Consider the following 12,464-nt stretch of genomic DNA (forward strand, 5'->3'; position numbering starts at 1 on the left):
ACGCCGGCCCCCCCCCCCGTCACAAAATGTAGTCTGTGCTGGAGGAGCGGGAGGGGTGCTGACAGGAGGAGGGAGGTCTTTCCCAGCTCTCCCTAGGTATTTGTCTTCCTACAAAGAGGAGGCCATAATTGGAAATCTTCTGGAATATTTCTGAGAGGTGTTTCTTGAATTTCTCACCCATGAAAGCATAGATCACAGGGTTCACACAGCAGTGAGTGAAGGAAATGGTTTCTGTGACATGAGTGGCAAAAATCAGTCGTTGGCTCAGGACACATCCATCCAAGATGTTCATGTTGAGCAGAGAAGTGAGGAAGAGGACCACATTGAATGGGACCCAGAAGAGTAAAGATGCGATCACCACAATGAGCACCAATTTGATGGCCTTGGTCTTGTTGTGATTTTGGCAGCTCTTCAGCTGGTGCAGAATGCTAATGTAGCAGAACATAAGGATGGTGAACGGGATCAACAGACCTAAGATATTCATTTCAAAGTGGATGAAGATCTTCCACTTCAGAGTCTGTTGATTGTAAGATGAATAACACTGCAGAATGCCATCTTCAGAGGCCACTTGGTACACCACTAGTAATGGGCTGGTGGCCATGATAGCAATCAACCACACGGCCAGACTCAGGGCTGTGCCCATCCTGGCTGTCCTCACTTTCATGGCATAGACCGCATGGACGATTGCCAGGTACCTGTCCACACTCATGAGGGTGATAAAGAACATGCTGCTGAAGAAGCCAATGTAATAAAAACCAGAGACCACCTTGCACATTACAGTCCCAAACACCCACTGGTCCAGTTGGTAGTGGGTCTGGAAGGGGAAGGAGAAGACAAAAAGCAAGTCAGACAGGACCAGGTTCAAGAGGTATACGTCGGTGATGCTCCTCAGCTTCTTGCAGGCTACAAGGACAAGGATGACCAGGATGTTTCCCAGAAGACCGAATACAAACAAGACACAGTAAAAGACAGCAAGAAGCAACTTGCTGTCCCTTTGGATCAGTTCCCCATCGCAGGGGCTTGACATGATATCAGGATAGTAGTAGTCGGTTACCGTCGTCACATTGGGCTCCAGCGTATAATCCATCAAAGCAGGAGGACCAGGTCAGAGGGACACCTAAGAGAGATTCATTCCTTAAAAATATTTTTATTTAAAAATATAGATTGAATTCTAACTGCATCCCCCCATTCATATGCTGAAGCCCTAAAGCCCTGTAATAGGCTGAACGCTTGTGTTCTCCCAAAATTCATTTTAAATGAATTTACCCCACCTTGTGATGGTATTAAGCAGTGGGTTCTTTGGGAAGTAATTGGGTTAAATGAGGTCACAGGAGGGTAGAGCCCTCATGAATACAATGAGTGCCCTTATAAGAATCACAAGAGAGCTTGCTTCTTCTCTCTGCTCACAGCTATGTGAGGTTATAAGGAGAAGTCAGCTCTCTGCAACCTGGAACAGGGTTCTCACCAGAGCCTGCTGGCACCCTGATTTTGGACTTCCCAGACTCTAGAATAGTGAGAATTAAATTCCAGTTGTTTATAAACCACCCAGTCTCTGTTATTCTGTTATAGCCGCCCAAACTGACCAAGACACCACTTATGTCACCATATTTGGAGATGAGCCAGTAAAGAGGTAAGTATAGTTAAATATATCATAAGGGTGGGGTTCCAATCCTTGGGCCTGGTGTCCTTTTAAGAAGAAGAGTCACCCAAGCTTGCAAGCTTGCTCTCTCTCTCTCTCTCTCTTTTTCTCTCTCTGCATGCACAGGGAAAAGACCAAGGAGTTCACAGCAAGAAGATGGATGGCTGCAAGCCAGGAAGAGAGGTCTCACCAGAAACCGGCCCTGTTGGCACCCTGATCTTGGACCTCTAGCTTCCAGGACAGTGACAAAATTAACTTCTTTTGTCTGGCTTTTCATTATGGCAGCCTGATACTGATGAGTGGATACCGTTACAGCAAATACCTAAGTGGCTTTGGAAGTGGGAATGCGTGGAGAATCCTTTCCACACGCTAGAAAAACCCGAGGTTGCCTTGAAGACACTGTTGGTGGCGATGTGGACGGTGAAAGTGATTATGCTGAGGGCTCAGGACGCAGAGAGGGCTGGAAAGAGAGCTTCCGTGGTCTGGGAGAATACAGGTATCATCGTGGACAGAATGGGGGCGGAAATACGGATGTTAAAGGCGAGGTCTCCGGCAGAAATGAGGAACATGTTATTAGAAGTGGAGGAATTAGATTCTTGCTCTAAGTGGCAGAGAACTTGGCTGAATTGTTTCTAGCGTTTTGCAGAAGATTGGATATTTGGCTGGGGTATTCCTAAACTAAGTGTTAAGAAGCTTCTCTGTGCCAATAACTGTAAAATGCTAGAGGAGAGAGGTAAGTTGAAGGAGTCGTTACACAAAGAGGAATCAGAACTCGAAGATTTGGAAGCCTGTCCAAACCACAGAAATGAGGAAGCGTTTCTGGAGAATACGCCCAAGATGTGGCCAGACCTGAGCGGGCAGAAGGCAGAGGCTTTAACCCACTAAGCTACCCAGGCGCCCCACCCATGGAGCAGGTTCAACAGAAGCTAGGGATAGAGATGCTGCCGGTTTGGCCCAAAGCTGCAGAGACAGGACAAAATAAACCAACGCGTTTGAACTTCTAGGATTCTACAAGATGGGACAATAGAGCTATATAGATCCTATATAGAGACAATAGAGCTATATAGAGCCTGCGAGTACATTTTATCCTTCAAGTAAACGAAGGAATGACAGAATACATTACAGAAGGCACTCTCCGCACAGGTGCAATGGGTAAGACTGTTCCCTCCCCTTCCCGTAGGAGGCCCAGCCGCTTTGGGGCCTCCGGGGCCTTGCGGGTGGGGCTCCCGCCTGGGGCTCTAAGGTGATGCTGTCACCTAGTGGGTCCAGAGGGCAGAGCACCTGGACAAAAAAGATTATCCTTGACAACCTAATTGAATTTGCCTTGTTAGCTTTGAGGCTTGCCTGGGACCCACCACCCCTCCGTTCTTTCTGGTTTGTTCCCTGCGGAATGGGAATGTATTTTCGAATGCATAATTTGTCTGGTTTCACAGGCTTACAGCGGGAAAGGAATTCAGCCTCAGGATGAATCATATCTCAGATCTCACTAATACCCGGTTTAGATGATACCTAGGTAAGACTTTGGATCTGGAATTGGTGCTGGAACGGGTTAAGACTTTGGGAGCTGTTGAAATGGAGTACATGTACGTAATACTTTGAAGACATGAATTTTGGGAAGCCAGATGTCGGGATGTTAGGTCAGGATGTTAAAGACTGAATTGTGTGCCCATAGATTGAAGCTCTAATTCTTACTGTGATGATATTTGGAGATAGGGCTTCAGGAGGTAATTGAGGTTAAATGATGTTGTAAGGGTGAGGTCCTGATCTGATTGGACTGGTGTTCTTTTAAGAAGAGCAAGAGATACCAAAGACCTCTCTCTCTCTCTCAGTACATGCCCGGAGAGAGAGTCATAGGGGGACAAATTGAGAAAGTGACTGTCTGCAAGCCAGGAAGGAGCACTTATCAGGAACCCAATACGTCATCACCTTGACCTTAGACTTCTAGCCTCCAGAACTGTGAGAAAGTACATTTCTGCCATTTGAGCCACCAGGCATATGGTATATTGTTACGGCAGTGGAAACAGACCAAGGAGTCCAGGGTAGGGGGAGGAACATATATGGGAACTGTTTGTAATTTCCATCCAAATTTCCGGTAAACATAAAGCTTCTCTAAACAGTGAGGTCTATTAACATGTTTTAAAAATTGAAAATTGAGGTGCCTCCATAACGTAGTAGGCAGCGCGTCAGTCTCATAAAAATTGAAAACTGCCCCAGCTCACCAATACAGAGGGGACTGGGTGGAACAAGAAAAGCCAAATTTTTTTTTTTAAAGATTTTATTTATTTGTCAGAGAGAGAGAGGGAGAGAGAGCAAGCACAGGCAGACAGAATGGCAGGCAGAGGCAGAGGGAGAAGCAGGCTCCCCGCCGAGCAAGGAGCCCGATGCGGGACTCGATCCCAAGACGCTGGGATCATGACCTGAGCCTAAGGCAGCTGCTTAACCAACTGAGCCACCCAGGCGTCCCGAAAAGCCAAAATTTTTGAAGACAATTTAAATACTTATAGTTCCGCCACCCAGAATTAGCAATTGCTAACACAGTGTCAGATTTGCTTTTGGTTCTTTTTTCTTTCTTCCCCTGTCTTCCTGTCTTTCTAACGCAATACAGATGAAGCCAAGGTTCTCTTTAACTACCCAACTGATCCCCACGCCCCAGAAGCAACTACTGAAACCAGTCGGATATGGTTCATTCCAGTTTCCCCCTGTACTTTTACATAGTTAACTGTACCCTTAAATAATATATAATATTGTTTTGTGCTCACTTTTGACCGACACAAATGGTTGTCACGTCTCTCTTTTTGTATCTTGCTTTTCTTCTCCCCACACTGTTGTTTGAAAAATACAGCCACGTTCTTCTAAAGAGTTCAGATTATTCTTTTCACTGCTTTTATAAGCACCATAAATAATTCCTTTAAAAATGCAATAGAAATAAAGGATCCCAATCATCCTAGCAACAAAAACTGCTAAGATTTCTAAGGACAAACATGATAGAAACTGCGGTTCGGTTATGTGAAATATTATAAAACTTTGTTGAAGGTCATCAATGAGGACACGATTAAAAAGGAAACATATGCTCTATTTATGTGAAGGAAGACACAACAATTACAACATGATAATTCTCCGATTGATATTTACATTCAAGACACTTCCAATTTGGACCCTATTTTTCCAATGTGTTTGGTTGTTGAACATTCAGACGCCCTTGTCCACTAGGCCACCTTTCTTTGTCTAATTGGAAATGCCTAGCAAGTTAGCCATTTTTAAAGTTATTAATTTTATTTAAGTTTGTACCCAAAATGGGTTTAAAAACATAGTTTCTGAAGTATGGACGTGGGTTTTGTTTTTTTTTTTTTTGTGGCTAGTATCTCTCAAAACAATAGTCTCTCCTCCTACATCTTCCTTCCTACTTGTCTGACAGTTGTTTAAAAAAAATAATTTTCTGTTTGCCTTCCTTCTGTTCTGCTCTCCTAATATCCTAGAATAAGGGGTTGTCCTTAACTCATTCCTTCCCCAGATCCTTCCTGCTCACCCCTAACCCATTCTTCCTCCATGCTCTCTCATCAGTAAAGTCTATGTGAAGTATTAAGGATGTCCGTCATTTATTACAGCGGACAAGGTGTTTTAGATGCATTCTTTCATTCATTTCTCTTGAATCCCTGGGAAGCAGGTCCTCATACCTCCTTTCTGTTTCTGGAATTAGGGTTGAATCTGAATCCCAGAGACTGTAAGTCCATTGACTAAAGTTACAGAGAGGGAGGCCATAGAGCCAGGACTCGAAACTACTTCTGCTCTGAACCCTTTTTCCTCTTCCATATTTAGCTGTTTTTGTGGGGAGAGCAAAAACACACCAATCTTTTAGAAGTTGAGCCACCTGACTTTCAAGTTCTCGACTACCTTGTAGCTGTGTAACGGTTTGTCTGATAGAAGCCTTGTAACCAGCCCAAGGACAGACTCCTCTCAGATGCCTGGTGATAAGAGGTATTTTCTTAACAAACTTTGCACTCTTGTAAGAGCTTTCACCCCCTCCTAGCGTCCTGCAGAGAAAATGGCATGGCTTGCTTTCCTCAGTCAGAGCCAGGACTGGCCACTAAGACATCTGCAGGTTTGTGCACTCAGGACAAGCAAAGATTTAAAAATATCTATATTTATTCACCTCTTCTGCTAGGCTTCTGAAATATTTGCCTTCCCTTTGCCTTTTTCCCAAGGACATAAAAGTGTTCCTGCCTACTTCTATCCTTCTTCCCCAAGGATGCTAATGAATACGTACCTTAATTAGAGCCTTTGTTCTGGAGATTTCAGTGTTGTTAATTCTTCTCAGAATCTGCCCCTCTGTGTCTGCAGCCCAGTGAGCAAGAGCTCCTCACTCGAGGGTGGTATCTTATCTGTTTGTGGTGAGTGGCAGAATAGGGGTGGACCTACCATCCCACGGTTATTTAAAAAGTCTTTAAAAATTGTTATCACCCAAGAACACATACAGATGGCAAATGAGCATATGAAAATATGCTCACCACCTTATCATTGTCATTAGGGAATAGTAAATTAAAACAGCAGAGAGATACCACTGCCTGATTATTAGAATGGCTAAAGTCCAAAACACTGACAACACCAAATGCTGGAAAGGATGCAGAGCAGGAGGAGGAACTCTCATTTATTGCTGGTGGGAATGCAAAATTGTACCGCTACTTTGGAAGACAGTTCGGCAACTTTCTTTTGGAAAGAAGATTGGTAATTTTTTTAAGGTTTTTTTTTTTTTTTCCTAAAGATTTTAGTTATTTATTTAACTGACGGAGATCACAAGTAGGCAGAGAGGCAGGCAGAGAGAGAGAGGAAGGGAAGCAGGCTCCCTGCTGAGCAGAGAGCCCGATGGGGGCTCGATCCCAGGACCCTGGGATCATGACCCGAGCCTAAGGCAGAGGCTTAACCCACTGAACCACCTAGGTGCCCTGAAGATTGGTAATTTTTTTATAAAGCTATAATAGACTTACCATATAATCCAGTAATCATGCTCCTGGGTATTTACTCAGATGAGTTGAAAACATATACTCACAAAACCCTGAGCATGAATATTTATAACAGCTTTATTCATAATTGCCCCAAATTGGAAGCAAGTGATATAACCTTCGGTCAAGGAATGGATAAATGAGCTGTGGTAATGAACACAATGGAATATTATTCAGTGATTTGAAAAAAGAGCTATCAAGGGTGCCTGGGTGTCTCAGTGGGTTAAAGCCTCTGCCTTCGGCTCAGGTCATGATCCAGGGTCCTGGAATGGAGCCCTGCATCAGGCTCTCTGCTCAGCAGTGAGCCTGCTTCCCTTCCTCTCTCTCTGCCTGCCTCTCTGCCTACTTGTGATCTCTGTCTGTCAAATAAATAAATAAATAAATAATCTTAAAAAAAAAAAAGAGCTATCAAGCCGCTCTCCCCCTCCCCGCCCGCACACACAAGGATACTTTATGCCTATATTGCTAAGTAAAAGAAGCCCATCTGAAGAGGCTACATCTTATCTGATTCCAGCTATATAACATTCTGGAACAGGCAAAACTATAGAGACAGTAAAAAGAGGTAAGTGGTTTCCAGGGGTTCAGGGGGAGGGGAATGAGAAGGTGGAATACAGGACATTTTTAGGGTGGTGAAACTATTTTGTATGAAACATAGTGGAGGACACACATCCTTATTGCATTTGTCAAAAACCAGAGAACGTACAACGCAGAATGAACCCTAATATAAACTATGGGCTTCAGTTAGTGATAATCTATCAATGTTGACTCATCGATTGTAACAAATGTGCCTCCCTAATGCAAAATGTTAATAATAGGAGAAACTGTGTAGGAGGGGGAGTTGGTATTATGGACTGAATTGTCTCCCCACCAAATTCATATGCTGAAGCCCTTCACACCCAGTGTGATGGTGTTTGCCTTTAGAGATGTAACTGAAATCCAATCAGGTCATAAGGATGGGGCCTGGATCTGATAGGACTGGTGTTCCTTTAAGAAGAGGAAGAGATGGGATGCCTGGGTGGCTCAGTCGGTTAAGCGTCTGCCTTTGGCTCAGGTTATGATATCGGGGTCCTGGGATGGAGCCCCACATTGTGCTTCCTTCTCAACAGGGAGTCTGCTTTTCCCTCTCCCTCTGCCATTCCCCTATCCTCGCTTATGCTCTCTTTCTGTTAAATAAATAAATAAAATGTTAAAAAAAAAAAAAAAGAGGAAGAGACACCAGAACCCTCTGACTGCATGCGTACAGAGAAAAGACCATGTGAGGACACAGTAAGAAGGTGGCCATCTATAAACCAGGAAAAGACTCTTACCAGGAAACCAATTTGTCAACACCTTGAGCTTGAACTTCTACCTTCTAGAACTGTGAGCAAATACATTTCTATCATCTAAGGCACCCAGCTTGTGGTTTGTTTTTTTTTAATGGTGGCTTAAACAGACAAATACAGGGTGTATAAGGGACATTCTGTATTTTCTACCTAAACTGTCTGCATATCTACAACTTCCCTAAGAAATAAAGTCTATTAAATTTTTTAACTGAAAACTATATTAAAATAAGATGACCATTTTATCATTATATTGTAGTTGTAGTTTTATCATTATATTGTAGAGCCAGTTGCACTGGCTCTCCTTCATGACATATGGCATGCCCAAGTGTGGTGGGTATGTGTGTGTATATACATATATATTTGAATTATAGTGGTAGCAGTGATCATTTCTGTAAGTGATTTCTTTACTTACATGCTATACATTGAAAATACCATCATTATGAAATGTTCCCTTTTTCATCCTATGGTGAGCAGAGTAATAATATAATGGCCATGTTGCTTATGTCTGTCAACATCTTTTCTTTAGATGAATCTTTAGATAAAGGGACATCCATCTAGCTCCCATTCCATGCATTACCCGTTGGGCTGCCAATCACTTTGACACACACACACACACACACACACACACACACAGTCACATACATATACACACACGCACGCACGCACACCATTAAAAGAAAGGAAGCCTCCTTGACTCTTGTCTGGTCAAGGGAATGTTTCATTTTCTCAGCCATGGTCATGACTGATTTAGAGAATCTCACATCTTGTGCCCCCATGTGGCAGAAAACTATTTGAAGGATGAAACCAAGCAGGGAAAATTATGGCCAAGAAATGAGAAAATATATAATTCTGAGGAAATTGTTTGTGTTCTTGGAATGACAGTTGTGTGATTCATTAGTGTCCGCCCCCCCTTCCAGCTTCACCCTTTTAGGCATCAGCTAGTTTCAGTTGGGTTGCTGGCACAACTATAAGAGTAGAGACTGATTTGATAGCTCCCAGTTATCGGGTGTCTTTACATGCCAGTTCCTTTGTTATACTTCATCCTCATTAAGTCTCATGAAGATTATGCATGAGAGTTATTATCACTTTTGTTTGAGGAACTGAAGCTCAGAGAAGGGAGGTGATGTGACAGTGGTTGCCCAAGTAGTTAACTGGAGGCTAGACTTCAAATGCAGGTCCAAGGGATTACACAGTCCAAAATTTAACTTCATTATCTTAAAATTGGCAAATATTAGAGCCCTTGCGTTCTAGTGTGTGTTGGGTCAAAACCAAGCCTTAATAGTTCTGAAGGTTAACTCTTCCAAAAAGAAAGATTTTGGAGGCTCACCTTAAATGAATTACCCAGGGCCCAAGGGAGTGAACAGGTCCCCAGATGTTGGGAGGGAGTTATAAAAGTTCCAGAAACTCCCTACCTGCAAACAAGTCGTTATAAAAGTTCCAGAAACTCCCTACCTCCAAACAAGGATGCAATAGATTCCTTGCATTCATGGTCCCAGCGTTTCATGGAGCAAGTAGAGACCTGAGGCACATGCTCATTCTTCGAACTCTCTAATACCATGAAAATATGCCCCAGATAGTCAACTGGAGGAGAAGGAAGTTACTTCACTCATCCTAGCCAAGACCAACCTAGATCTGCCAGCCAACTCCATGAGCTCAACGTGCAGGTGAGCCCATCCAAGATCAACAGGGCTGCCTAGCTGCCCACCATGATTGTATGAGCAATAAACACTTGCCATTAAATACAGCTGAGGCTTGTTTCATTGTTTGTTAAGCAACATTGTTGTGGATAAAAACTAACTGGTGCAAGTGGTCTTGCCAGATTAGGGGGCAGGGAAGCCTGTTATGAATGGATGCCTTCTTTGGGATGTCAGAAGAGAGCCCCCTAGAAGGAAGGGAATCTGGGAGAAAGAAAGTATGGGAGTGATGAAAATTGTCAGTATCACTGCTGTTTAATTCTAGAATGCAATCAGACTCACAGCCCATTGGTCTCCCACTCTTAGCTTCTTTATATGTAGAATGAGGATTGTGGTTTCCTTCTGGAAGCTTCTGAGGAAGAAAGTGAGGTATCAGCATGAAGGTGGAGCACATCACAGGTGGTCCTCTAATCTTCACTCTTGAGTTTACTCCTCTCCCCATATTTTCACCCCAAATGTGGAGTGGGAGCAAACAGGGGCTACCACCATTCCTTGGGTATGGTAACCTGGGAGAAAATTTGCACAAGTATGTGTTAAGAAAGTCAGAGAATATGCTGAGAACAGAAGGCGGCAGGAAAACCACCAAGGCAACCAGGGAAGTCTTTGTTTGCTGCCTCCACTCTGCAATACAGTCTCTGTGCAAAGGAGCACAGGAGCTCAGCTAAAAGTAACCTGGGAGTGTCTATATATATAATATAAATATAAATATAAATATAAATATAAAGTGTGAGGGAGAACCTTGGGCCCACCTATTGGAAATCTAACTTAAGGTAATAATCCAAAATGCAGGAGGGAAAGGAAGCTATCTACAAAGCTATAATATGATGTAATTTATAGTAGAAACAACTAAAAACGCACTTAGAAGTTTTAAAAAATGAAAAAAGAAAGTAGACTGCTTAATTCTTTTTTTTTATTATGTTCAGTTAGCCAGCATATAGTACATCATTAGTTTTTGATGTAGTGTTCAACGATTCATTAGTTGTGTATAACACTCAGTGCTCATCCCAACACGTGCCCTCTTTAATACCAATCACCCAGCTATCCCATCTCCCCACTCCCTCCCCTTTGTTTCCCAGAGTCCAGAGTCTCTCATGGTTACTCTCTCTCTCTGATTCCTTCCCATTCAGTTTTCCCTCCCTTCCCCTGTGGTCCTCTGCACTATTCCTTATGTTCCATGTATGAGTGAAACCATATGATAATTGTCTTTCTCAGCTTGACTTATTTCACTTAGCATTCTACTGTGGTACCTGCACAAACATTTAGTTATTGGAAGAGTGCAATGTTAGGTTAAAAAAAAAAAGAATACCCCCTTTTATCTGTATATTGTCTAGAATGGTTGCCCCACATCACTTGATCCTTTGTGCTTTCTTCCACACAGTGATAGCAAGAGGCATTTCATTTCAGGGACAGAATTGTGAAGTGGCGATCATGGTTTATTTCTGCTGGTTGAGACCATGCCAGGAGGGCCACCTGCAGTGAGGATCATATTTTGTTTCAATAGAAGAGGCAAAGAAAGACCCAATGGGCCTGACAAAAACAGACCCAGTTGATCAACTTACTGCAGAGGTCTACCACCACAAATACCTTTACTGTGGAGTGCAGACCATCCCAAGAAGACAACAGAGAGATGGGGCACAACTCCAGGGAGGGGCAGTGAGGGAGGGGCGAAGAGGACCAGATCTGTTCTTCCCACTACTGCTTCCCCTCCTGGAGGTATGTGGAAGTTCCTCTCAGAAACATGAAGGAAAGTAAGAGCTCCCAGTATGGATGACACCCGTACTCATGTCACTGTTACATTTCAGTTTGGATACAATTTAAAATGGCTACATATTCCTCTAAATTTTACCTCATGGCCCATGAATCCAACCTTTTTGCCTCACAAATTTTATCTCTTAGAAATACCTGCCGGTGCCTGAATTCATACCTGGGTAACTCCCCTCACCAACATCATTCATGCTCTGACGCAGTTTGGGGAAACCCCCGGATACTTTAGCTGAGTTTTGTACATGATAAGCAAAGATCAATGGTTCACAGATGGTGAGGCACAGGGCCCACAGGTACTGCTGACTCATATCACAATGGCAAAAACTACGATACCTGTTCCACCCGCAGCAGTGGGAAGGAGCCATGTACCCTTTTGCAACCCAGCCAAGCCGTCCCAAGGGACTAAGGTGGCATTTCCCCAAGCCCAGGTTCCAGTTTGGGCCAAATGATAGCACAACACCTGGCACAGAAGGAGTGATTTGTGCAAGGTTACTCAGTGGAGGCCGAGGGGAGTCAGGAAGAATGATCTGTGGTTTCTGTCCACCACCTTTCCTGAACTCCACAAAGCTAGACCACTTGGTAGAGTGGTCCAAGTTCTCCATCAAGCAACTTGACTTGGGCAGAGGCAACCCCAGTCAGCAGAGGTGCCGATCTCTACCCTAAGGAGTCTTTATTGTGAGTACCTTGAGATCCTTTTGCTTCTCCATACTTAGCACGGTACCACGTGCACAGCAACTTCTCTATAAATCATTGAATGGTGTGCAAGGCAAGATGAAGATGTGGGGTTAGCTGAAGAATTGGAGAAATTGTTGAAGGGGACTTGAACAGTTAGACCTGAAGGACAAGGCCCTTGCTGTGGTTGCTAGACCATTGTATGGGGCTGGCATGGGCCTTGTAGGACTGGGCACCTGTCTGCCCTCATCCCCTGTAGCAGTTTTCTAAGCCTGCTGTAGAACAAATTACCACCAACTTGGAAATGTATTCTCTTATAGTTGGAGTCCAGACAACTGAAATTCAGCAGAACTGAGTTCTCCAGGGCTCTAAAGGA

The 12,464-nt window shown here is 43.6% G+C and overlaps 1 protein-coding gene across 1 annotated transcript; it reads right to left on the bottom strand.

Moving 5' to 3' along the window:
* Positions 1-19: 19 nt before the first annotated feature.
* On the bottom strand, positions 20-6,009 carry CCR8 (C-C motif chemokine receptor 8). Its single transcript, XM_032861409.1, has 2 exons — positions 5,904-6,009; positions 20-1,117 (listed from the first exon to the last, which is right to left on the bottom strand). The coding sequence occupies exon 2, from the start codon at positions 1,085-1,087 to the stop codon at positions 20-22; it is 1,068 nt and encodes a 355-aa protein (XP_032717300.1). The 5' UTR covers positions 1,088-1,117; positions 5,904-6,009.
* Positions 6,010-12,464: the final 6,455 nt, after the last annotated feature.

Source organism: Lontra canadensis, unplaced genomic scaffold (assembly GCF_010015895.1).
Source record: "Lontra canadensis isolate GAN:19392208 unplaced genomic scaffold, GSC_riverotter_1.0 scaffold20, whole genome shotgun sequence".
NCBI classification, from domain to species: domain Eukaryota; kingdom Metazoa; phylum Chordata; class Mammalia; order Carnivora; family Mustelidae; genus Lontra; species Lontra canadensis.